The sequence below is a fragment of the Pteropus medius genome, unplaced genomic scaffold (genome assembly GCF_902729225.1).
Source record: "Pteropus medius unplaced genomic scaffold, Ma_sr-lr_union100, whole genome shotgun sequence".
NCBI classification, from domain to species: Eukaryota; Metazoa; Chordata; class Mammalia; order Chiroptera; family Pteropodidae; genus Pteropus; species Pteropus medius.
The window spans coordinates 1,302,346-1,329,692 of record NW_024345479.1 but is presented as its reverse complement, the minus strand read 5'-3'; the positions used below and the strand labels follow the sequence as shown (position 1 = coordinate 1,329,692).

Sequence of the window (27,347 nt, the reverse complement as noted above, 5' to 3'; positions counted from 1 at the left end):
CAGCAGGTGGGCTGGCAGCAGGTGGTCCTGCAGCAGGTGGTCTGACAGCAAGTTGGGCGGCAGCAAGGCTGGCAGCAGCTAGACACACAGCAAGGGCGACAGCAAGGCTGGCAGCAGCTGGACCCACAGCCACTGGACCCACAGCAAGTGGGCTGGCAGCAGGTGGTCCTGCAGCAGGTGGGCTGGCAGCAAGGGGAACAGCACATGGTGTCAGGGGTGGAAGGTGAGTTTCTGTTCAGAGGTGAGTTTCTCAGATTCTACTGACCCCTTCTGTTCTTAGGTTTTTATACCCTGGACCCCCAGTGTTGGGACCAATAAGCAGGACTTTCCTTGTTGTTGTTTACAGTGTTTTTGTAGTCACTGGGAAATTGTCAAGGAGGAAGTTGTTCCCTTTGTGTTTTGAGGCTTCTGTAAATTACTGTTTGATCTTTCTCTTAATTGAGAACATTACTTAAGAATGATTTTCAGAAATGAGACAGACAGGAATCATTCTCAGCAACATTTCTGGTCATGTGACATCATGTAGTCATGTGATACTTCTTGCTGGATAAGAAAAAGTCAGAACAGCTGTCCCTTCTCAGCTTTGCTCCTTTGGCCACACTTAGGTGTCAAGTGCCCAGAGAGCTCAGGAGCTGCTGGGTTCTGTGTTTCACAAAGCTGTGCTTGAGTGTGCGTGTGAGCCCCCAGACAGTCTGATGCGAGGCTCTAGCACGTGTCTGTCTATGGCCACCTACTCAATTGTGTGTCCCAGTCTACCGGAGACACTTGGGTAGAGGACAGGAGGCACATGGATTTTCATATACAAATCAGACCGAAACAGGAGAGTAGGGGCAGAAGCAGTGCTCTGGGTTTCAGAGCATCAATCCATTAATGTTCCAGCTGAGTCAGTGATCCATGTGAGACAGCCTACCTTGTACAGACTTTGTTTTATCAATTGAGGCAGACCAGTGAGCTACTATTTTGGCCAAAGTATTTTTGCTGTATAAATCTTATGTTGTGTTAATATTTCAATAAATGTGGAAAGTGGTCGGCCATAAATTCTTAAATGCTTTTTCTGCCCCATTCTTTCTGTCTTCCACTTACACGTATGCGAGTGAAATTACATGTCGCAGTAAAGTATGGAGTCATTAGTAGTAAAAAGAAGAGAACAGAGTCTCAACATTCACTACCAGCAGAGTCACCTTCTATCCCTGACATTATGTGAGATTTTGAATTCTACTGGTATGTATCTATGCTGCTTTTTTCATTGAGATATAATTGATACATAACATTATATTAGTTTCAGGTGTACAACATAATGATTTGTAATCATAAATATGCAAAATGATCACCACAGTAAGTTTAGTTAACATCTGTCGTTGAAACTGGAGAGAAACTGAGCCCCGGACTCTTGCCACCTGAGCCACTCACAGCCAAAAGATCGACACAGACGTCGAGCTAAATAGAATGAGTGGCTGTTAGAGGGTTGCAATTTCCATAGTCATAGGCGGGCTCCCTGGGTATCTTGGGAGCACCAATTATATAGGAGCAGGCTGATAATGTCCACGGGAACAGCCAAAGGAGCATACACGGCTCATGGGAACAGCAGAAAATGTTCTTCGGAGCAGATTTGCCCAGAGTCCTTTGTTCGTTGTCTTCCTTGGGGCTGCTGACCAAGCAGCCATTTTTGACTTCTGAGTACAGGGAGGGGCTATGCTTGAATTAATCCTGTGTTCTACTCTGAGATAGCTCTTTTATGTCACATTCTTCGTGTCAGTTCTTCTGGACAGGAGGTCCTTATATCAGGTCCTCTTCATCAGCATTCATAGTGACAAATTTTTTCTTTGTGATGAGGAAATTTAAGATCTATTATCTTAGCAACTTTGAAATATGCATTAAAGTATTATTAACTATACTCCCATGCTGTACCTTGCATTCTCATGACCAATTTTTTCATAACAGAAGTTTGTGTCTTCTACCCCTTCACCATTTCACTCACCCTCACCCCCCACCACCACCAAAGTGTTTTCTGTATCTATAAGCTTAGTTTTTTTAAATGTATTTCACGTACAAGTAAGATTGTTTCATATTTATCTTTCTCTGCCTAACTTATATCACTTAGCATAACGCCCTCAAGGTCCACATTGTGGCGGATGAAAAGCTTTTCTTCTTTTTTGTGTCTGAATGATAGTCCATTCCACATGTTCTTCATCCATTCACTTATCAATGGACACTTAGGTTGTTTTCATATCCTGGCTATTGTAAATAATGCTGCAATGGACATGTGGGTGCATATATCTTTTCTAGTTAGTGTTCTTGTTTTCTTCAGATAAACACTCAGAAGTGGCATTGCTGAGTCAGAAGATAGACCTATTTTTAACTTTTGAGTACAGCCCCCTTCACTGTGTACCATCATGGTGTTTCCTACTTATATTCCCACCAATGGTGCACAAGGGTTCCCTTGTCTCTACATCCTCACCAACACTTGTTATCTCGTTTCTTTTTTATTATTATCATTATCATCACAGTTGTGAGGTGATATGTCATTTTGGTTTTAATGTGCATTTCCCTGATGATTACAGTTGTCGAGCACCTTTCCATGTGCCTCCTGGTCACCTGTATGTGTTCTTGGCTAAATGTCTCTTCTGATCCTCTTCCCTTTTTTAAAAAATTTGTTTGGGTTTGTTTGTTTTTATGATGGAGTTCTGTGAGTTCTTTTTATATTTTTAGAAGTAGTTTTTTATTTTATTAAATTGATTGTGGTGACAGTGTTTAATACAATTATACAGGTTTCACCATACGATTCTATAATACATCATCTGTATATCGCATTGTGTGTTCACTACCTGAAGCCAAGATCTCCTTCAGTCACCATATATTTGACCCTTTTACCTTTCTCTAAACCCTCCCACCCCCACTCTTCCTTAGTAACCACCATATTGTTGTCTCCGTCTATGAGTTTTTGTATGATTGTTTCTTGTTAGTTCACTTGTTGCTTTTAGTTTTGTATCTCACATGTGAGTGAAATCATATGGTTCTTGACTTTTCCTATCTGACTTATTTGGCTTAGCATGGTATTCACAAGATCCATTCATGCTGTCACAAATGGCAGTATTTCATCTTTTCTTATGCCTGAGGGGTATTCCATTGTAGATATGTACACATATTATTTATCCAATCATCTATCAAAGGACACTTCAGATTTTTTTTTTTGTCTTGGCCACCGTGAATAATGCTGCAATGAACATAAAGATGCATGTATTTTTACGAATAAATGTTTTCAAATTTGGGGGTTATCTACCCAGAAGACATATTGATGGATCCTATGGTAACCCTATTCTTAATTTTTTGAGAAACCTCCATACCATTTTTCATCATGACTACCAATTTTCATTCTCACCAGCAGTGTATGAGGTTCCTTTTTCTCCACAACCTCTCCAACATTTGTTATCACTTGTCTTGTTGATAATAACCATTCTAACATGTATTGGCTGGTATCTTCTTGTGCTTTTGATTTGTATTCCCCTAGTAGCTAATGGAGTTGAGCATATTTTCATATATCTGTTGGCTGTCTCCATTTCTTGTTGGGAAAATTGCCTGTTTTGGCCCTCTACTCATTTGTTCATTGGTTTGTTTGTTTCTTTCTTATTGTTGAGTTGTATGAGTTCTTTATATATTTTGGATATTAACTCCTTGTTTTTGGTAGAATCTTTAGGTTTTTCTCTATATAATATTATGTCATCTGCAAATAAAATCAATTTTACTGCTTCCTTTTAGATTTGAATGACTTCAATTCTCTTTCCTTACTAATTACTTTGGCTAGGACTAGCAATAACGTCGAATTAGAGTGGGGAAATTGAACATTCTTGCCTTGTTCCTGATCTTAGAGAAAAAGCCTTTTGGTTATCACCATTGAGTATGAAATTACCTGGGGGCTTGTCATATATAGTCTTTATTATATTGAGGTGTGTCCCCTCTATACCCACTTTGTTGCGATTTTTAGCGTAAGTGAATGTTGAATTTTGTTCGATGCTTTTTCTGCCTCTATTGAGATGATCCTATTGTATTTGTCCTTCGTTTGGTTAATGCAGTATATTACACTGACGTGCAGATGATGTACCATTCTCACATACCTAGAATCAATGCCACTTGATCATGGAGTATGACTCTTTTAATGTTTTGTTGAATTCTCTTTGTTAATATTTTTTGAAGATTTTCTCCAAATATATTTTTATTAGAGATATTGGCACATAACTTTCTTGTGATGTCCTTGTCTGGTTTTGGTGTCAGGTTCATTCTGGCCTTAGAAAAAAGAAATATTCCCTCCTCTTCTATAACATGGTGGAGTTTGAGAAAGATTGGTATGAATTCTTCCTAAAATGCTTGGTAGAATTCACTGGTAAAGCCATCTGCTCCTGGACTTTTGTATTTTGGGAGGTTTCTTCTTATGTAGTCAGTTTTGTTACTAGCATCACTCTGTTCAGGTTTTCTATTTCTTTACCAATTATTTTTGGTAGTTTTTGTTTCTAGGAAATTATTCCTATCTTCTAGATTGTCCAATTTTGTTGTCGTATAGTTGTTCATATTAGTCTCATACGAGCTATCGATTGTATTTCTGTGATATCAGTTGTAATGTCTTCTTTCATTTCTAATTTCTCTTATTTAAAAAAATTGTTTATTTTTATTCTCTTTTCAAAAGTTATTGGATACAGATGAATTGTATGAGTGGCCTGATAGCACCTGAGACAGGAAGGGTTCCCCACCTTCATGAAAGCTCTGAAATGCAGTCCCTCCTATTTAACATGGAGCTGCAGATGCTGAGATGTGGGACACTGACTTGTAAACAGAGATTATTTTTTTTATTGTTGAAGTAGAAAATCAATCGCACATCTTGCTAGATCTTAGTACTCAATTTCTTTAACACTTGTATTGATATGTAAACATAGGTGCCCTGCAGAAGGAACAGAAGACCCCAACCGGGATCTAGGTCTGTCCATTATTAGCTGCGTGACATCGCACAATGATATTTTCTTATCTAAAAATGTAGATAATAATTCGCAGAAGTTTGTTTTTTACTCTAGCAGAGACTGCACATGGAGGGTACGCAATGGGTATATGATTTCCTACATCAGAAATTCTGTACAGTAAAAGACAATACAATATGGAATAAAATAGATATAGATTGTATTAAAAAGCATATAGGGAGACATTTCAAAGTAATCATGAATAACAGAAATTAGGTGATAACATGCTGGTTCTCATCAAAGTCAAGGATGTGAATTTGTGCCAAATGACAAATCAGATAACAGAAAGTATTGTGTCCAGTTGGTCATTCTTTGGCTAGGCAATCAGCAGCAGCATGGCTGGCAACAGCTGATCACACAGCAAGGGCAGCAGCAGGTGGTTCTGCCGCAAGGGGTCTGACTGCAGGCTGGGTAGCAGCAAGACTGGCAGCATCAGGACCCACAGCCACTGGACCCACAGCAGCATGGAGTGCTACAGCAGCAAGGCCAGCAGCAGCTCACATGGCAAGGGCGGCAGCAGGTAGCACTGCAGCAGGTGGGCTGGTAGCATGGGGAGCAGCCCAAGCTGTCAGTGGTGGATGGTAGTTTTCTGTTCAGAGGTGAGTTTTCTAGAATCTAATGACTGCTTCTCTTGTGGAGATATTACACATGCGGTCCCAGAAGTTGGCACTAATGAGTAAGGTTTTCCTTGTTTTTTGTTTATGTTGTTTTCCACAGTCACTTGGGGAATCATAAACAGGAAGTAGTTCCCTAAATGCTGAGTCCTTTCAAAATAAGTGCTTAATCTATTTCTTTATTGAGGATAACTCAATAAAAAAAGAACTAGTTTTCTTTCTTTTAAATGAATTAGTTCGACTAGGAGAGATGATACCTGAAGTAGCTTTGAGTATTAACATGTTCAAGATGTTTTTGTGGATTAACATTCATTTTTAAAAGTGTCAAAATATACAATTTTCAACTTGGTAAATTGTTATTAATTTCCAACCGGTAAAATGATCTCAAAGTGAACACACCCATTACCACATTAAAAAATATGATTTATCCCCTTCCCTTCAAATTATACCACTCACTCATTCCCAAAGATAGGTAAGTTTAAGCTGTTTTTAAACTTTCTATGAATAAAATAGTATAGAATATGCTATGTGCTCTTTACATGATGATTCTGAGACTTACCCATGTAATTATCTGTAGTTCATTCTCCTTGCTAAACAGTCTTTCGCTGAATGAATAGGACACAATTCATTTGTTCACTGATACATACGTGGATTGTTTGTAGTTTGAGACTAATAAAAACAGGGCTGCTATGAGTGTTTTAGTGCAGGTCCTTTGGGAAACATATATCAACATTTCTGTTGGATGAACATCTTCAAGTAGAATTGCATAGAGAATCGCTCAGGGATTTTATCCTGGGTATTTCATTTTTTTATTCTGGTATATGTTACAATTTAAAATGTTAATTTGTAACCGTTTCTGACATAAACAAAAACAATTCAAGTGAATGTATGATCTCGTAACCAAACTCCCCTATTATTTCTAAAGTTTATCAATAAAGTTTTTTGGACATTTTACATGCACAGTTCTATCATCCACAGATGAGAGCTTGCCCTTTTGAAGTTGACCTGAAAGACACAAGTAGCAGCAGAACCAGTTTATGCAAGGCACTTTAATGAGAAAGGTTATCATCAAGATGAGCAGAATGTCTATTCGCCCAGTAGAGGACTTCTAGAAATGAATGTCTGTTTCATAAATGGGGGTAGGGTCATCAACCATGGGAGTTTAGGGTCAAGAGAGGCACACAGGTGAAGGTGGGCCATGCACAGCTAGCTCTGCATGGGTGAGTGGGCTACCTATGGTCTTCCGGTTTCTTAGAGTTTGCAAGACCACGTGTTTGCCATGAATGCTGGTAATGCCACGAAACATTCTGTTGTTCCAAATTATTTCTTCTGATTCTTTGTTCAGGAAATAACCTTCCTTTTATTATTTGACTACTCTTTTGGGCATTTGTGCACAGAGAAATGTCTAGTCAAGCAGACTGCAATACGACACTTATTACAGTTACAATCGAAACTACTAATTTGGCCTATTAGTTTATGAGGATGGATAAAGTTGTTATGCTCCAAGTAGGAGACTTATCCTTTCTGTGTAAATGAGATGAGATGTCTGAGTCTGCAGGAATGAAATCCAGACCCTCATTTTTTTGTCAAAAGTATAAAAATCAAAGTGAAACAATTTTAGGAAAGAGCTTTTTTTTTTTATCCTAGGTGAATGGATAACACATTTTCATGGCACCTGTAGAATTTGTTTTACTGTGATGCCTTTGAATGTTTGTGGACTTTTAAGGGTGACAGCAATGTCAGCAATCAAACAGTTATAGTGTTTGAACAAGATGAAAATTTATGGACCTCAATGAGACTCAGTAATGAAAGGGACCCTCAGAGTTTCCTGATAAATTTCACTCACAGACACAGAAAATGAAAAATACAATATCCCAGTATCTGACAACTGATTGTTTCATTGATGCTTTGATGTCTCTAGTGACATAACTTCTTACACCTATGGTAGCCCATACATGGTAGCCTAAACAGCTCTTCTTTATGTGAATATGCACCTTTCCCCGGCCTCCTGTATCTTTTATTCATTGGAATCACTTGTGAATAGACATGTCAGAATGGCATTGCATGGCCATTTCTCCTCCTATTAGACACCTTGTCTCTCGATGGTCTGTGCTGCAGAATCACATTTATTCTAGCCTCAGGCATGTGCTTTCTCACCTCATGGAATGCACTTCTGATTATGCACAGCATTTTTCTGATGACTGAATGAATTTTACAATGCTTATTTTCCCCAAGGATTATGCCATTTGATCTTCATTGTAAAGATGAAGTTCAGAGTAGTTCCTCTAAATATTATAGATGTTACTAGATTCTGGTTTAATGGAATCTGTGGACACTTGTTTTTCTTATTACTTGTATCTTTGCCAATTATGTAAGATACTTCTTGTTTGCATTATCCACTGTCAGAAGTAAGATCCCACAAAGATCATGCATCTACTGAACACTGATTTTACCTTCAACCAAAAGTTCTGTACTGTGAAAGCAAAAGACAATAGATTTTAGTTATGGGATTTTAATCATATGAAAGAATCCTCAAATTCCTGTCTGCCACCTATGAGTGCTATGTTTGCACGAAAATACAGAGTACACTTAGGCCAACTCATGAATTCTTATTCATATATTCTATCTCCCACTACCATCTTACATATTATGTCCACCCATGGGTTAATCCACCCATGGGTTTCTCTTTTTTTTTTCCTCATTTACTGAATTAGCCAGTATATAGTCAGATACCTTCCTGGAGAGCCCACAATTTTTATATTTTCAAGGCATATCATAGAACAAAACTATTCACCAAACTTATTTTTGTAGAGAATAGTTTCCCTTTTTTTCCCCTTCAATAATCTATGATATTGTCTCTTATTTATCTCGAGTCTCTGATGTAACGCAAACTAACCTCAACCTTACAAGTTATAAATATCCACACCAAGGTGTTAACAAGAAGCTGTATCGCATCCAGGGAGAAGAGCAGAGTCTAGTGCTGACCTCAATGACTAAAGAACATATGAGTGATGATTCTTAGCGCAATTTCCTTTGTTATCTGCAAAAAACAAATTTATTGGAATATGTGAACAAGCAGTACTTACACTTCCTCGGTTGATAGCCCAGCAGGAGCTGTTATGCCACTCAGAGAATTATTCCTACAACAGACCAACAACTCCTGCTATCCAAAGGCAGTGAAAAGAGGACATATTCCCAGTGGAAAGAACTGTGAGTGGCACAATGGATATATAATTGGAGAAAAAGTCACCCAAGGAAATGATGTCCACTGGCTCTTTGCCAATGGTGAAAGGCCTGATTGTTTAGTCTCCTGTCTGGAAGGAGCAAGATTGGAAGATAAAGAGATTTGGAGAAGAATCACTTCGAGGGACACGGTGTATAGGCAGACAGAGTTTCCTCCTTGTCGTGCCACGCCAGGTCCCTCCGGAAACCACTTCAGACGCTCTGGAGAAATACGAGTTTGGGATAACTCATCCTGCCTCCTCCTCACGTGCTCCAACACTTGCCCAAGACAGCATGGGCAGAGCAGCCACGGTGGCAGGGACAGAGGGTGTGTGCACCAACAGCACAGGCTCCTTTCCCCATGGTTGCCTCTGCTGTACGTGTCGTAGGCAGAGGCAGAGAATGGTGTTGTGTGCTCATGGATGATATCACTCATGGGAAAACACTGCACTCATGGAGATAATTATTGTGGGAATGATTTCGATGGCTCCCACACGGAGCCAAGTGTTCTACATCAGACCACTTCCACATTGAGACACAGCACTTCTCCCTTACTGGGATTGCATGTTTTGTAAATGGAATTGTCTTCTCCGTCTGCAGTACTACCCACCGGCTTACAGTGTTATTGTCACAGGATCCTGGATAGCATTGCTTTGGACCTAGGGGCCCATTTTATGAAGAACAAGGTCAACATTAGGTACATGACCGTGGATCTACTTGTCGTACCATCCATCACATGACAGAGAAAGTGCTGGCCTGATAAACACTTGGAATGATCTCTTAGATGTGCAGCAAAGACATCAGCTTAGAGATGACAACCTGCGGGTTGAGATGTGGTCTTCTGGATGTGGTATATACCTTGGTCCAATGGCCATTATATGGTTGACATATACATAGGACCACTTATATCCACAAAAGGTAGTAAGCATGGGTTCAGAAAGTGACGTGTAGAAATAGGAGTGACCCTCTCATGTTAACCCCCTGTAACGTACATGGAAATCCCTGCTTCCCATTTCACCATGGCTTTAGCGCTCCTGAATTGAAGGTTTTAGTCCTCTGTCAGGGGACATAGTCTAGTTTTCAACTATCATCTGGCCAGTTTGGACTCCTCGAATGTAGATATTGTTTGGTGAGAAGTAATGACTGTGGAGAGTAGAGAGCAGGGAGAAGTACGTCTGGAACTCAGGGTTTCACTGGGCCGTCTCAGGGTGTGTCCACGCCCAGCGACAGCCATAACTGAGCAGCGACAGCACCAGAGCTTGCCGAGCGTATAGTAACCCGAAGCCCAGACCCCTACTTCTTTGGATGTAAAGGTAAGTGCCTTTGAGCAGGAACACAAGACCACATCCTGGATCTGAGTCTGTCCACATCAGCTATGTGACAGTGCACAAAAAAATGTTTTGTTTGTTTTTTCTAAAAAAATGGAGATAATTATTATGGGAATGATTTCGATGTTCAGAATCGATAATACATGTAAGTATGTAATATGTATTTAAATTCCTACATCAGGAATTCTTTACAATAAATCAAACACAGTATGGATGAATTATGGTATCGAATTTATTAAGAAACACATAGGTAAGATACCTGCATCTACAAAGAAATGTCTAAATGATCCTAGAAGAAAAAGTCTGATACAAGAACCATGAGTGCAGTGAAAATAAAATATGATTATGAAGATGATTTATCAGTTGCAAAAACTATTACACAGTTATGATGTTTGTTTGACTAAATTACTTAAAGAGACTGGGTGATCCTCACATCAAAGTCAAAGCCAAGACAATAAGTACAGATGGAGGATGTGCGAAGCTGGCACATGGTCCATATACACAGGAGGAAGAAATGGGGGAAGTCCTCTGCACTCCAGCAAGCCGATTCAGATGCTTTCATCAGGCAGATGAGTCACAGAAATAATGGAAAACAGTGCTGATTCTCCACAGTCTAGGATGTAAATTTGTTTCCAGAATGGCAAGTCAGAAGGTGTTGTTCACAGATGGTGGTTCTCTGACAAGGTGATCAGCAGCAGCAAGGCTGGCAGCAGCTGGACACACAGCAAGGGCGGCAGCAGCTGGACACACAGCAAGGGCGACAGCAGCTGGACACACAGCAAAGGCGACAGCACTGGACCCCAACAAGAGCGACAGCAAGCTGGCAACAGCTGGACCCACAACCGCTGGACCCACAGCCACAGACCCACAGCAAATTGACACAGCAGGTGGTCCCTGACAGCAGAGGTCTAGAGGTTGGGCGGCAGCAAGGCTGGCAGCAGCTGGACACAGGGGCACAACAAGGCTGGCAGCAGCTGGCCCAAGAACGACAGCAGGCTGGCCAGCTGGACACAACAAGAGGCGACAACAAGGCTGGCGAACGCTGGACACACAGCAAGGCGACAACAGGCTGGCATAGCGGACCCCAGCAGCTGGACCCATGGCCGCTGGACCACCGCTGGACCCACAGCAAGGGCTGACAGCAGGAGGTCCTACAGCAGGTGGTCGAGCAGCAGGTTGGACAGCAAGGCTGGCAGCAGCTGGACACGCGACAGCAAGGCTGGCAGCAGCTGGACACACAGCAAGGGCGGCAGCAAGGCTGACAGCAGCTGGACCCACAGCCGCTGGACCCACAGCAAGTGGTCCGGCAGCAGGTGGTCCTGCAGCAGGTAGGCTGGCAGCAAGGGGAGCAGCACATGGTGTCAGGGGTGGAAGGTGAGTTTCTGTTCAGAGGTGAGTTTCTCAGATTTGGTGACCCCTTCTGTTCTGGGGCTTTTATACTCTGGACCCCAAATGTTGGGACCAATAAGGAGGACTTTCCTTGTTGTTATTTATGTTGTTTTTGTAATCACCGGGAAATTGTCAAGGAGGAAGTTGTTCCCTTTGTGTTCTGAGGCTTCTGTAAATTACTGTTTGATATTTCCCTTAATTGAGAACAGTATTCACAACCGTGTCCAGAAATGAGACAGTCAGGAATCATCTCAGCAGCATCTCTGGTCATGTGACAGTTCCTGCTGCCTTAGCGAAGGTCCGAGCAGTTATCTCTTCTCAGTTTTGTTTCTTAGAATAGGATGTGACTTTAGTAGAGGAAAGAGGCATGAGAACTAGACAGATTGACCAAATAATAAACCAACTTGAATCCAGAGCCTGTTTCGTGCTGCTGGACCCAGGAACCTGGCTGACCAGCCCTAGGAGCAGACCAAGGGAACCTACAGTACAAAGGAAGATTCCAGCTGAGATTACTAACAACTCTACCCAAACCATAAAAGGAAACAGGAAAACAAAGCTTTAAGCCATACCTTGCACAAGTTAAAGATAAACCCAACCATTCATTCCATTCTTTATTTACTCCCTATAATCAGCCATTTTTCATAGAAACTAAGGGACAGATAGAAACCCAATTCCCCAAACACTCGGGGTCTCATTCTCAGACTCTGCAAGAAGACCATGCTCTGTCTATGGAGTGTTATTCCTTCCCTAACAAACTTTTCTTTGTCTCTAACTCTGGCTGGATCTTGAATTCTTTCCTGCACTGAGCCAAGGACCCTCCCTTTCTCAGAGTAGGACTTGAGTCCCCACTCGGGGGGATTCGCCCCTTTTGCATCACATTGCGAAGTCAGCTCCTGATGGGTTCTGCATTGAAGGAAGCCCTGCTAGAGTCCTTGTGTGATCTCCCAGAAACTCTCGTTCAAGGCTATAAAATTTATATCTGTAGCAACCTACTCAAAATATGCTTCCCAGTTCTATCACGGACACTTGAGTAGAGGACAGGAGGCACTTGTTTTTTTTGTTGGCAAATCGGCACCAGAGGAGAACAGAGGCAGAAGCAGTGCCCTGGGTTTCAGAGCATCAGTTCATTAATGTTCCAGCCCCATTTTCCGGCCAGTGATCTCAGGTGAGACATCAAACTTGCACATTCTTTGTTTTATAAATTGAGGCAAACAGATAAGATTATAGCCAAGGTATATTTGATTGCGAACATTTATATATTTCAACAAATGTGGAAACTTATTAGCCATAATCTCATAAAATTTTTCTGCCCCATTCTCTCTGTCTTCTAGGTACCTATGTAGGAGTGAAATTGTCATATCATAGTGAGAGCGGAGAGTCAACAGTAGTAGAAAGAACAGAACAGGTGTTTCACCTTTTCACTCCCAGCAATGTCACCTGCTCTCCCTGATATCGTGAGCCTTCTGTTCTACTGGTACGTAACGATGCATGTTTTTTTTTTAAATTGAAGTATAATTCACATACATCATTATATTAATTTCAGGTGTAGAACATAATGATTCAATATTTATGCATGTTACAAAATAATCACCACAACAGTAAGTCTAGTTAACATCTGTCACCATCCATAGTTACAATTCTTTTTCTTGTGAGGACGTTTAAGATCTACTCTCTGAGCAACTTTTAAATATGAAATACATTATTCATAACTATAGCCACTATGCTACACATTCCATGCCCATGACTAATTCATGTTAATACTGAGAGTTTGTATCTTTGACACCTTCTCCCCATTTCGCCTACCAACCCATCCCCACCTCTGGCAACTAACAATGTGTTCTCTGTATCGATGAAGTCACTTTTTTGCTTTTACAATCAACATATAAGTGAGATCACATGGTATTTGTCTTTCTCTGTCTGACTTCTTTCAGTTAGCATAATGCCCTGAAGGTCCATTCAGTTGACACAAATGGAAAGATTTCCTTCTTTTTATGGCAGAATAATATTTTATTATATATATAAATATATTTTTAATTTGATACAGAGATAGAGAATAGATCTCACATTTTCCTCATCCATTCTTACATCAGTGGACACTTATGTTGTGTCCACATCATCACTATTGTAAATAATGCAGCAGTGAACATGTGGATGTATAAATCCTTTTGAGTTAGTGTTTTGTTTACTTCAGACAAATACTCAAAAGTGGAATTGCTGGATCATAAAGTAGTTCTATTTTTAATAGTTTTTAATATTTTTAATTTTTCAGTTATAGTTGACATATAATATTACATTAGTTTCAAGTGTACAACACAGCAATTAGACATCTACATAACCGGCGAAGCAATCACCCCAATAAGCACAGTACCCATCTGACACCCTACATAGTCATTACAATATTACTGACTATATTCCCTGCGCTGTACTTTACATCCCTGTGACTCTTTATAACGAGCAATTTGTACATCTCAATCCCGTCCCCTTTTCACCCATTCTCCACCTCCTTCCCACCTGGTGGACTTCAAAATAGTCTCTGTATCTATGGGTTTTTCACTTTGTTTGTCCATTTATTTTGTTTTTTAGATTCCACACATACGTGAAATCATACACTATTCGACCTTCTCTGCCTGACTTGTTTCACTTAGCATAATACGCTCTAGGTCCATCCACGTTGTTGCAGATGGCAAGATTTCACAGGATCCTCCATTCTGTTTTCCATAGTGGCTGCATCCATTTACATCCCCACAAATCATCATGGTGACAGGTATGAAATGATGTCTCATTGTGGTTTTGATTTGCATTTCCCTGATGATTAGTGTTGTTGATCACCTTTGCATGTACCTGTTGGCCACCTACATGTCGTCTTCTGTAAAATGATCATTCAGATACTCTGCTCGTCGTTTAATCAGAGTGTTTGATATTTTGCTGTCGAATTGTATGTATTTTGGATATTAAACCCTTATCAGATATATGATTTGCAATATTTTCTGTCATTCAGCAGGGCACCTTTTATTTAGATGATGCTTTCTTTGGCTGTATAAAAGCTTTTTAGTCTGATGTAATTTCACTGGTTTATTTTGTTGCCTTTGCAGTGCTGTCAGTTCCAAAAAACCATTGCTAGGACCGATGTCAAGGAGCTTACGTTTTTTTCTAGGAGTTTTATGGTGTCGGATCTTACATTCAAGTATTGACTCCATTAGTCATGCAGGAAGTCAAATGACTGATGCTCTCTCAGTCTCAGCTTCTGCTCCTGCCCACCTGCTTTCGTTCTGCTATGCATAGGGAAGTGATTATGCAAAAAAAAAAACCGTGCCTAAATGTCTGTGGCAGACCTGGGACACGCAGGTGGGGTAGGTGGCTCCAGAGAGATATCTGTGCTGGTTAGAAACTGGCTTTTGTGGCGAAACAGACTTGGACACGGGCATGGGTTCAGTTTGTCACTGTGAACATATCAGCATCATGCCCCTCTTCATGGGGATACTTCCCAAACTGAGTGAAAATGAAGAAACAGAACTGGGGAGGACACATGTAGTGACCCTTACGAGGCCATCAGGGACTATATCACATGACCAGAGTATGATCAAAGTAGGAACGATGCTGATGATGTGACCACCTTCCTTTTATCTGAAAAGGTTTCTATGAATTATTTTTAATTAAGAGAAATACAAACCACTTATTTCCTAAACATGCATAACATTTACAATTCCCCAGTGATTATGGAAAATAATTTAAACAGCAACAAGAAAAGTCCTGCTGTCTGGTCCAAAAGTGATCTGGATAGGATACCACAGTCTATCTCTGTAACTGTTCAGGCCCACGTATTTCTCTAGTTAAGGTCACTCCAACTGGTTGGTCAAATTTATAGAGAAAATAACAAGAGGGTTAGCGAGAAACACTTCTGCGCGTCTAGGTGACTTGCCTAGTGGAGGAATTGAGATCCTCGTCCCCGAGTGTTCTGAGACCTTGGTTACTACATCCTTATCAGACTACAGCTGGTGTGCTTGCTCATTTGCAATGAAAACTGGAAATTGGAATATCAAGAAAGCCTCTAGGGGTTCCCCTAACTGTTAAATATATCCCTGCTTGTCCCTATTGCTCCTTTCTTTGCCCTCTGATCACCTGGCACTAGAAGCACAAAGAGATGAGCCGACTGCCACAGTTTTGATTCCAATCAGACCCTTACCATGTCCCCTTATAGGTAACTTTTCCCTCTTAGAGCCGGAACCTCTAGATGCCCAGAGCTTACAGGGGAGGGAAGCATAAATTCCCTCAAATGGATCGCTGGGAGTGAAGGTGAGTGGGGCGACTCTTCCTACATCCCTGGGTTACTGGATTAATGTATTTTAATAAGGGGCCATGTTGGTATCTGGGTTTCCCACGGTCAGATCTGTTATCCAACAGCATCCAAATATAGGGGTGTTCCAGTTTCTCCTGAAGAAATGGCTACAGATATTTTGGGGAATGGACTAAAAAAGATTACTACTATCTATACCTCTGTGGTCTTTGTCCTGGGCTACTGGCCTCTCCTTCAATGGGTCAATGGCTCGGTTCTGGAGACTAGGTGAGGGATCATGATTTTCCATCAGGATCACTGACCTCAGCCTTTAGCTCATTTATTCTTAAGCTCTTATAAATACTCACACATACACACACAGAGCTGTCCTTGTTAGCCTTGTGTGTCCTATTCTGTGGGAAAACATATTCTATTTTTCATATGAATAGATCCCTGTGAGTTGCACATCACTCTGCCCTGGTTGTTATTCCAAACTTGCTCTCCATCACATAATTATATCCACATTAATTATAGTTAAATGCTGCCACCTAGCCTCTGCTATTCAGGAATATTATCATCTCCAAGACTCCCAGAAAGCTCAGTTCTGTAACAATATTCCCTACAACAACTCCGACTTTAGAGAATGGACACTACGAATTGCTCAGTGATGTTCTGACCTCCTTACTTGTTCATTCCTTATTACCTTAGTATATACTGTACCCCCTGAGCTCTCCTAGGAAACACAGGCAGCCAGCTGGGTTTTCTGACCTTATGACTAGAACTTTTCTAGTATATTCATTTCTCTGCTACTTTTGACTTTTTCCTCCTCATCTGTGTGTTGTGGGGTGCTAGATGAGGTAAAGTGGTCATGAAGAGTCAATGAGATGAAGTTGCATGGTAGACAAATAAAGCCTTTCTCCCTTTTACCTCCAATCAGCCTCATTTTACATTTAATTTTGAATAACTATATGGTCACAGGAAGTCGGGGGGAAATACAGCAAAGTCCCATGTACACTCCATGCCATTTCCTTCAATTGTCACATCTTATAAATTATAGTACATATCAAAACTCAAAAACTGACCTTAGCACAATCCACAGAACTGGTTCAGATTTTAGCAGAATTACAGGCACTTGCGTGTGTGTGTGTGTGTGCATGCGTGTGTGTAGTTCTATGCAGTATTATCATGTGTACTGTATAGATTTGTGTAACAAAATGGCAATCAAGACACAGAACTGTCCTCTCCGTAAGGCTTCCCCTTGCAGCTATGCCTACTCCCTCCAACTCATCCTCCAAATCCTCTGGCTACCACTACTCTGTTCTACATCTATATAATTTTATTTCAAGCAAGTTCTACAAATGGAATCTTACAGTAAGCAGTCTTTGGCGATTGGCTTTTTATACTCAGCATCATTCCCTTGAGAGCATGCAAGTTGTACAGTGTATCAATAGCTTGTTCTTTTCTATTGCTGAGTAGTATTCCACAGAATGAATGTATCATAGTTTGGTGTGTTCAACCTGTGAAGGCTGTCTTGCCTGTTTCAAGTTCGGAATGATTGACTGACTGACTGACTTAGCTAGTTAGATAGTTAGATTTTTGAAATATTTATTGAGGTTTTCTACTTGCTGACAAACCCACTTTTCAGTAGTAAGACATACTGTCTAATTTGAATATTCTTGGATATAATAAATTTGTATCTATTTTCTTTATCTCTTATTCCTTATGGCTTTTAAAAGTTTTGTTATAAACCTATCTATTTTCTTCTTGGATTAAAGGCTTCTGATATTTAGTCTTTCCTGTAAGAAAATTGTTCTCTCCTTCTAGGAATCTAAGTATCACTTTTTTGTATCATCATAACATTTATGTCTCTGTTAAATTTTGAAAGGCAGACAAGCATGAAGCAGGGAATATATGTTGCTAGAAGTCCAGAAATACAGGTCATATTTATCTCTGTAACCTCCTAGTTAAGTTCAACATTTAGGGAGCATTGGTGGATTTAGCACTAACCAAGAAATATAGCTATAGGGAAAAATAATTTCCCCTAAGTTCTATATCACTTTCCTAAGGCATCGTTTATCTCATCAAGATTGTCTTAGGGCATGTATGGCAGGGCATTTTATGTTGAATTCTATCCTTTGGATGAGCACAAAGGGATATTTACTATATCCTACATCCTATATTTACTATGTCTTACATCCTAAATTTACTATATCCTATATCCTGAGTATCTTAAAATTGTGATTTTACATGACTAAATCTGAGAACAATGATACATTCTAGACAATAAAAAGAAAAATATGTAGGAGAAAGAAAGAAGAACAATGTAGTCAAGTAAAACAGAATTTTAAAAATAGTCCTAAATTTGTGGATTTGTGGAATTGAAAGTCACATTAGAGACCCTCCAAACCAATAATTTTCGGTGAAGTGTGCTGTAGAAAAAGTGCAGAAATAGATCTAAAAATCTATAGGAATTTAGCACAGGATAAATGTTGCAGTTTAAAATCACTATGAAAAAGAAGGATTATTATAAAAAATGGTATAGGACAGCAAGTAAAGAAAGAAGGAAAGGAAAGAAAGGAGAGAAATACTACTTCATTCATTAAATGTGATGATGATAATACGGTGTACACATATTTCCAGACTCATCAAAATATATACATTAGACGTGTACATTTTTTTTGTGTGTATTAAGCATACCTCAGTAAAGCTGAGGAGAAAAAGAAACATCAAAATTTCACAATTTAGTTTTCCTCCTCAGAACACTGTTTCCCATCAGTAAGTCTAGCAAACGGGTCATGACTCAGAGTAGGGAGGGGAAATTGTCTGAAGAGCCTGCTTGTTCTCATGCCTGTGATGCCCTGTCCACTTTTGAAACTTCTCTGCCCACATGACCCACAACGAATGAGCCATCAAACTAAAATGACGCCTTATCCTCCCAAGTCACCAAAAAGAATGTGGGCCTGTTAGAATCATTATCACCCAAGTGGAGACATTCTGTGCTGTGCCACATGAGACTAACACACACACCTTCTAAGGGCAGAAGTCACGTGACTGCTTTCTCTGAGGGAGCTAAAGCAAGAGACACAGAAGAGGTGATCCAGGAAGAGCTGAAGGGCTGAATCCTGACACATCAGGAAAAGGAAAATACATTTTCCATCCATCTTGAAAAGTTTAACCAGGAAAACAAATTTGGCTAATTTGATAATCGCCTGTTTATTAGGGCAAACAATGACAAGGAAAGAGCTCTGCATCTGATGACAGCAGCCCCTTAGCAGGGTATAAAAGGGGACTGGGGGCCAGCAGACTTCCAAACCTTCCAAATCTTCCAAATCCACCTTCCTGGAAACTCACCCGGAACCTCCATCCTCTGACACCATGGTCAACTCATGTTGTGGCTCCGTCTGCTCTGACCAGGGCTGTGGCCAAGGCTGCTGCCAGGAGACCTGCTGCTGCCCCAGCTGCTGCCAGACCACCTGCTGCCGCCCCAGCTGCTGCCAGACCACCTGCTGCCGCCCTAGTTGCTGTGGATCCAGCTGCTGCCGCAGCTGCTGTCAAACCACCTGCTGTCGCACCTGCCGCCCCCAGCTGCTGTGTGCTGTCCTAACTTGCGTCCACCTGCTGCCAGACCACCTGCTGCAGGACCACCTGCTGCCGCCCCAGCTGCTGTGGGACCAGCTGCTGCTCTCGCCCTTGCTGTGTGTCCAGCTGCTGCCAGCCTTGCTGCCGCCCAATCTGCTGTCAGAACACCTGCTGGAGGACCACCTGTTGCCAGCCCAGCTGCTGCTCTCGCCCTTGCTGTGGATCCAGCTGCTGCTAGCCATGCTGCTGCTGATCACCTCACCAAAGATCCACCATCTGCTCACAACACCATTGCTCACAACACCTTCTGTTAACTGACTTGCCATTTTGGAAACATTCACTCCTTAGATTTTGCTAACAACCAGCATGCTCTACCATAATTTCTGTTACTCATCTGCCTAACGAAAGCTTCTGAATCAGCTTGATTCAGAGTGTAGAGGACTTCTCCCAATTCTATTTCCCCTGTGCAGCTTCATGTGCCAGCTTCATGATTCCTCGATATGGAGTTATGGTCTCTGCTTTGACACCATAGCAAGATCTTCCCCCTTTTCCTCTATGTAACTTGGAAAAACAAATCCTTATAACTATTACATTGGTTTTCTGCAACTGTTAAAAATCTCCACAATATGTTTTCTTTTTCAGTATACTCATGGTTCTTGTATCCTTTTTTCTTCTTTCCAAGATCATTATGAGTTGGCTCCCTATATGCAGGGAGTCTTACCTATAACTTTTAATAAATCTTGTACCATCGTACATCCATACTGTGTTTTTTTTTTATTGTACAGCATTCCTGATATAAGGATTTATAAACCTGATGCATATCCTTTGCATTATCCATTCTGAGTCTCATACAGTCTTCCACAAATAATCTCCATTCTTCATAGGAAATGAAGAAATTATCTCCATTCTTCATAGGAGAATATTCCACAGGGTAATGTTAAAGAGCCCATCTGCACAGATACAGAACCAAGACCGTCTTCTGCTCCTATTCAGTGGCACCATTCCTGTCTCAAGACAGTTAGAAAAAAACCCAGGGGCCGAGCACTGGCAAGATGTTCAGTTGATTTTTTTCCTTAACAATCGAAGTGGTATCTCTTGTATATATAAAGAGATAACGTCTATTTACAATGTTTCTTCCAAGCCAGTGTCCCACACCTCAGCAACTGCAGCTCTCCTTGGGGAGCAGGGGCTGCATTTTAGAGCTCTTTTGCATGCATGTAGGGTCCTTCCCTGTATCGGGCTCTGTCCAGCCACTCAAGTCTTCATCTGCATCCAGTATTTGCGAGCATCCAGTGTGTTCTCACGAGGAAGAGCCTCATCTAAAGAGACTTGTTCTTTGCTCTTGTGTAAATCAGATTCTTGTATGGCCTGTTTCCCCTCAGTACCCATGGACAAAAGTAAAAAGAAATTATTAAGTAATTTCCTGCAAAACATTTTATGTTCCCCAACTTTAGGGTGATTCGTTACTCTAATCAAAATATTATTAAAAGAATTTAGTAAGAGCAAAGTTAGAGACTGAGACACTATGCAAAGGGCACGTATGACTTTGAATCATCCATAATATCTGAACCGTCCCAGGAAATGGAACGATCTTCTGTGTTTTGTGAGTCAACTTTGAAACACTGGAGAGAAATAAGAATTTGTGTTCCAGGGGGAATCAGAAGAATGTGAGAAAGAGAAAGAAGGAAAGGAGAGAGGGAAGGAGGAAGAAAGGAAGGAAGAAGAGCAAGAAAGAAAAAGAAAGAACACAATAAATGTGCTGTCAGTGATCTGAGGTCACTGACTGCCAGTTAACATGGTTAGGATTAGAGTCACCAAGTCATCCTGGTTTGTCCAAACTGCCCCAGTTACATTACCTGAGAGTCCCACATCCTGGTAAAACCCTTAGTCCTGGGTAATCAGGACTGTTGGTCACTCAGGAAGTAAAGTGACCGATGCTCTCTCAGTCCCAGTGTACCGCTTCTGCTTCTACCCACCTGCTTTGGTTCTGCTGTGCTTAGGGAAGTGATTATGCCAGATGTCCCCTGGCCCAGTGTTTGTGGTAGATCTGGGACACACAGGTGGGGTAGGTGGCTCCAGAAAGATACCTGTGCTGGTCTAGAATCAGGCTTTTGTGGTGCAACAGACTTGGACACAGGCATGAGTTCAGTCTGTCATTGTGAACATGGCAGCATCATGCCTCTTCCCACAGAAGTGTGTCCCAATCCAAGTCAGCCGAAGAAACAAAACTGGGGATGGACACATACATGTACAGACCCTCACAAGGCCATCTGGAATCATTTCATGTGACCAAATTATGATCAAAGCAGAAATGATGCTGATGATGTAACCACCTTCCTTCTATCTGAAAAGGTTTGTAGGAATTATTCTCAACTGAGAAACACATTAAACACTTATTTCCTAAAGATTCATATCATTTAGGGAATACCTTCCTCCTTGACAATTTCCTGGTGACTACAAAAACAAAGTAAATAACAAGGAAAGTCCTGCTTATTCATCCCAACACTGGGGGTCCAGGGTATAAAAGCCCCAGAGCAGAAGGGGTCAGCAGAATCTGAGAAACTCACCTCTGAACAGACACATTCCACCCCTGATACCATGTGCTGCTCCCCTTGCTGCCAGCCCACCTGCTGCAGGACCACCTGCTGCCAGCCCGCTTGCTCTGGGTTCTGCTGTTGCCAGCCCTGCTGCCGTCCAGCCTGCTTTCAGCCCACCTGCTGCAGGACCAGGTCCTGCTGCCACCCTTGCTGTGTGTTCTGCTGCTGCCAGCCTTCCTGCTGCTGATCCTTTCACCACAGAATCTTATGACACAGACTAACCTTCTGACAATCAACCTGTCACCTCTCTAGTTGATGCCACAAGCTACATCACCAGGCTTTACTAATATCCAGCATGCAGCTCCCATCTTTCTATTAATCATATTCTTGTTTAAAAGGTTCTGTGAGTAAATGGTAAGAAGCAGTCAACTTTAGTCTGATTTTGTTCATCTTCATTTGCTGCTGATCACTGTGATAGCTACAAGTATTAGGTCTCCTTGACCTATAGTCATCGTGTCAGCCTTGCAAAAATGCTCACCACTTTCCCTTAAAGTGACCAAAGCACAAATCATTTGATAGGCTTCTTAGGGTTTGAGTTTTTTTTTTTTCATATTTAGTAGTTTTTTATAATCCTTTTTTTCTAATGTGCTCATTATCCTTCTGACTTAATTCATCCTTTTTATGATTACTTTGTATTATCTTCCCAGCTATGGGAAGCTTCTCTGGTTCCTTCCCAATAGATCATCCTCTATGTTTAGTCTTTGCTATCTTCCAATCTATGTTATGATTTTACCTTTTGTACAGCATTTACTTTTAAGGCCTTACATTCATATTTCATTTCACGAGTATTATTTATTCTGAGTCTGACAGTGACCCCCTAAACTAGCAAAACCAAGATGATGATCACCTCCCTCTTACAGATGAATAAAGTTCACTTGGCTAGTTATGGACAGAATTTGGTCAAGGGCTAGGGCCTCTGATTCTAGCTCCAAGATCTTACATTTAGATCTTACTACGAGCATAAAGAAAACAACAGTCTGAATACTGGGACGATGTACACTTTCACTGTCTGTGTACCTTTGAAAACAAACTTTTCCATATACAAATAATTTTTCTTTTACAGGTGTATTCTCCCACCTAGTCCCCAAAACTCAGGTCAGCCCTCAGGTCAATGGTGTGACCACATGCACGGTAAGCCCGGTAGGCTGGTTTAAAGAGCCATCCTCTATGTTTAAGTGTCCATCGTATTTGTGGTGCTGTGCTGGCACATTTAAGCCAGAGGCTTATCTAAAGATACCTGTTCTTTGAAGTCAGGGCATGGCATTCTGGGTGGTCTCTTTCATCGGGCCATAAATAGTGTGGAACATAAAAAAGGTATCAAGTAAAACAGATACCCCTGGCCATATTTCATGTAACTCTAAATTTTCAGTCCATTTTTTCTCTTAACTAGAACATCATCAAGAAAATTAAATATGGACGCAGTCCTGGGAATTGAGCTAATCACATCATGAAAATTTTAACCTTTGAGCCATTCCACAGTCTCTACAAAACACCACCCTGAGTTTTATGAGATGAAGCTGAAGCACAAATCAGACCCAGGTGTATCTGGTATTCTCTGAAGAGACTGCCTAGTTCATAACAGGGAAGAAGATCAGTTAAGGCAATAATGTTTGTTAATCATATTTAGATATTGGTCTAAATCAGTGTTTCTCAGCCTTGGCACCATTGACATTTGGGCCAGATCCTCTTTGTTGGCTGGGTGGAGGCGCCCTGTTGTGACCATCAAGGAATGTTTAGCAGCATCCTGGCTTCTGCCCACTAGATGCCAGTAGCACCTCTTCCTAGTTGTGTCATACGGAGCCAAGCTGGGTGGGGAAAATGAATTAATGTTAAAAACACAAGAGCAAAACCTATAGAAGAATTGTCTAAATGTGTAGAATTGGATAATAAATTATGACATCAAACCTCAGCGGATGCAACAAAAGCAATGTTTGAGGATGATTTATGTTTACATCTTTATACTAGGAGAGAAGAAAAACTCAAAATTAATGAGTTAAATGCCTCAGCTTAAGAAGTTAAGGGGAAAAAAATTGACCAAAAAAAAGGAGTTAAGGGGAAAGCAATAGCATAGCCCCCAAACTACACTGAAGAAAAAAAATACTTTTCTTTTTTTTAATGCCTACAGCACCTGTAAAACCAGGTGTTTGGACGATGGTCTCCCATCCAAGTACTAAACAGGCCTGACCCTGCTTTAGCTTCTGAGATCAGACAGGATTGGGCTTGTTCAGGGCAGCATGGCCAAAGACAACAAATAGTTTTTTTAAAAAGAGTAGAAATTAACAAAACAGAGAATAAAGAAAAAATAGTGAATTCAACAAAGCCAGAATTTTGTTATTTTTAAAAAGTGAACAAAATAGGTAAACTCTAGTAAGATTGATCAGCTAAAATGATACAAGACAATTCAGTAATATTATAAAAGAAAAGTTAGGCATAAAATATGGATAAAAATTATTTTAATTATCTATTGCTGTGTTACCAACTATTTATTACTAAAAAATAACTATTTACTGTTTCTTGTGAGTTCGTGGGTTGGCTGAGCTCAGTTCTTTTGTCCTATACAGTATTGACTGGGAGAAGATATTTACAATACACAGAGGCAAAAGATTGGTCTCAAGAATCTTATAAGTAACTCCCACAAACCAGTAACCATGAGCAACTCAATAGAACATTAGGTAAAAGATATTGGTAGGGATTTTACTTTAGAAGAAACACATATTGCCAATAAACGTGACCAATAAAAGTGAAAAAGCACTCATAATCATAAGTAATGGAGAATTTACAGATCAAAACCTCAACAAGATTTCAACTTACACCACTATATTGAAAAACAATTTAAAAGTCTTACAATAACAAGAAATAGAAAAGATGTGATTTCACAGAATCTCTTGCATGTTGGAGGTGGGGTGTAAGGTGTTATAAATTTGCACAGCCACTTTAGGAAGCAAATTGGCAATTTCTCCTAAATGATAGATCTATCAATCAAGCATGCCAGTAAACTCACTCCCCAGCCTCGCTGACAACCAAACACTTAATTAGCTTGTCAAATCGTGAGGCTTCTTAGCAAAGTGGAGCTTACCTCATTGCCTTTTTTCTTCCTTATTTCCTGTGGATCAGTGTACCAGCTGCTGATCTGCTTCATCTATCTTTGACATAAAATCATGATCTCGGCCTTGGAAAAGTGGTCATCCCCTTTTCCCTCTAAGAATATTAAAAAACAAATCCTTAGGACTGTTCTCTTACGTCTTTGAAATGGATCAATATCTCTGCAAATGATCAGTATTAACCATGTTATATCTATGAACTCATTGGTCCTGTGTCCTGCTCCTATTTTCCGATCATTTAGAATCATCTTCCTACTTCTTCGCTACTGTGACCACACACTGAGATGTTGTTTTGACGTCTGTTCCTTTAAAAGTTCTTGCATTTCGTATCATATCTTCTAATCTCACAGTAACTCTACAAGTTGGGCAAAGCGAGAATAATCATTTCCACTTTACAAGTCACTTGCCTCATGTCATACAAAGAGTAATTGATAGAATTGGGTTCAGTACCCAGATTGGGTTCAATACCCTTATTCAGGACATTTTTATTTAGAATTTACTACAAGTAGAAATAACTCTGGTGACTGGGTGTGGGAAGACGTATAATTTGAGTTGTCTACCAATGGAAATGATCAAGCCTGTACATGCAGGTCACTTTTCTACTTAAAATGGCAGTTCCCTATATCATTTCCCATATACCTTCAAATAGTAGCAACTGGTTTTAAGGACTCAGGTATGAAGTGAGACCCTCATTGTCCTAGGGCTCTGGTCTGCAATGAAGCAATTCATTTTCATCAAGTGTTTCCTAGCACTGTTCTAGGACGTAGAGAAAGAGGCTCACCCAAAAATACTTTTTCCTTCGTGTCATGGAAATGGCAGTCTTGCCTGGTCTCATTCACCTGGTGTCACAGACTGTATTCTCCAAAAAATGGCCATGGTAGTAACTCTAGTTCTGTTTATTCTCCAGAGACTTACCAAGCAAATTTCTCTCCCTCAGACTCTCAGGGGGTCTTGTGACGGCTCTGATGGAAAGGACAATAGAGAAGATGATATGTGACTTCCTGGTCAGGTCATTAGAAGAGTGTAACTTCTTCCTGGCTCTCTGGCTCTTTAAGGATGCTCACTCTGGGGAAAAGCCAGCCACCATCCTGTGATGTGAGGGAGACCAAACTAGTCCATATAGAGAGACCACATGGAGAAAAACAGCTCCCTCCTCCCCACCGCTGACAGCCTGCATGAACTGCCAAACAGATGCGTGAACTTCAGATGATTTTAGCCCCCATCTTTGAGTCTTCTAGCTGATACACCAGACATCCTGGACCATCGCCTCTGAATTCCTGATCCACAGAATCTATGAATACAATAAGCAGTTGTTTTACACTATTAAATTTGGGGTAATTAGTTATGCAACTTTAGTTTAGCAGTTAGAATAATTGAACAATGACAACAAAACACTAAAAAACACTCTGCAAAGCACACAAGGCACATTTTTGGTGCCACCAAACTCTGAATCAGTTCCTAATCAGAGCATTGTAAGGAAATTATTTACTTACAGAATCCTAAGAAATGAAGTAACTCAGCAATGGGCATATAAGCCTCTGATCCAAACAGATTCTGGATTTTGTGAGGCCAGGACGAAGCTGAAGAGACTCTATATCAGGGTGTCAGCAGAAAACAGAAGGATTGGATAAAGAAAAGAAACCAAGTGCTTGTAGAAGGCGTGGCGGATATGATAGATATAAGTGTAGCTGTCCAAAGTGGGAGCCAAATTTTCTGAAGAAGAACTGAACAATAAATAGGATATCCAGATATTTGCTGGGACAACAACAAAAAATCTGATACTGACTCTGGGAGGGAAAGAATATTTTGCAGGCTAGATCCCTCTCCTTGTGTTTAGGTCTTAGAAGACCTTATGGAGCAGGAGGCTTCTCTGAAGAGGCTGCCAGGTTATCTGATTTGCTGAGTACTGGTTCCCCTGCATGACGGGGGAGGAATGAGCTGAGGGACTCACATTTGCTAAGTGACTACGAGTATTAGGCTTGCTACTTTCTCATCATTTCTCATTCATAATCCTGCAAGGTTTTATTATCACAATTTAACAGGTGAGGAAACAAAGGCTTAGGGAGATGAGGTCACTTGCTCAAAGTTGCACCACTATCCCATAGTTTACCTGACTTTAAACACTAGGCTGTTTGCTCCATGCTCACTGTGTGCCTGATGCTCCTTGCTCCCATCAAGCTGTGGAGAGAATATAGGTCTATGAGGCCTTGAACACGAAAGCAAATTACTAGGTGCTTTCTT

General features: G+C 40.8%; 4 protein-coding genes across 5 annotated transcripts in view; 2 read left to right on the top strand and 2 right to left on the bottom strand.

Moving 5' to 3' along the window:
* Positions 1-206, bottom strand: part of LOC120611278 (keratin-associated protein 9-4-like) — a 651-nt gene extending 445 nt beyond the window's left edge. The window contains exon 1 of the mRNA XM_039873785.1: positions 1-206. This exon is cut by the window's left edge and continues 445 nt beyond it. Coding sequence (XP_039729719.1) covers positions 1-206 — 206 coding nt within the window.
* LOC120611138 (keratin-associated protein 9-2-like) overlaps positions 1-22,192 on the top strand; it is a 30,702-nt gene extending 8,510 nt beyond the window's left edge. Inside the window, exon 3 of the mRNA XM_039873528.1 lies at positions 22,061-22,192. Coding sequence (XP_039729462.1) covers positions 22,061-22,192 — 132 coding nt within the window. The remainder of the gene's footprint in view (positions 1-22,060) is intronic.
* Positions 5,320-11,524, bottom strand: LOC120611277 (keratin-associated protein 9-1-like). Its single transcript, XM_039873784.1, has 5 exons — positions 11,295-11,524; positions 11,082-11,171; positions 10,860-10,949; positions 5,458-5,547; positions 5,320-5,410 (listed from the first exon to the last, which is right to left on the bottom strand). The coding sequence occupies exons 1-5, from the start codon at positions 11,522-11,524 to the stop codon at positions 5,320-5,322; spliced, it is 591 nt and encodes a 196-aa protein (XP_039729718.1).
* On the top strand, positions 19,005-19,945 carry LOC120611140 (keratin-associated protein 4-12-like). Of its 2 annotated transcripts, none has more exons than XM_039873531.1 (2): positions 19,005-19,353; positions 19,436-19,945. In XM_039873531.1, exons 1-2 carry the CDS (start codon positions 19,205-19,207, stop codon positions 19,644-19,646), a joined length of 360 nt encoding a protein of 119 aa, XP_039729465.1. In that variant the 5' UTR covers positions 19,005-19,204; the 3' UTR covers positions 19,647-19,945. The 2 variants fall into 2 exon arrangements, with proteins under 2 accessions (XP_039729465.1, XP_039729464.1); XM_039873530.1 differs by having other exon boundaries at positions 19,005-19,403; positions 19,444-19,945.
* Positions 22,193-27,347: the final 5,155 nt, after the last annotated feature.

Coding starts and splice junctions, on each gene's coding strand:
- LOC120611140 (XM_039873530.1), top strand. CDS start 19,205: ATGGTCAACTCATGTTGTGGCTCCGTCTGCTCTGACCAGGGCTGTGGC. Junction 19,404..19,443: donor AACCACCTGCTGTCGCACCT/GCCGCCCCCAGC, acceptor AACTTGCGTCCA/CCTGCTGCCAGACCACCTGC.
- LOC120611277 (XM_039873784.1), bottom strand. CDS start 11,524: ATGTGCTGCTCCCCTTGCTGCCAGCCTACCTGCTGCAGGACCACCTGC. Junction 10,950..11,081: donor CAGCCTTGCTGCCGCCCAAC/CTCTAGACCTCT, acceptor GTGCTGTCGCCT/TTGCTGTGTGTCCAGCTGCT. Junction 5,411..5,457: donor AGCACTCCATGCTGCTGTGG/GTCCAGTGGCTG, acceptor GCTGCTACCCAG/CCTGCAGTCAGACCCCTTGC.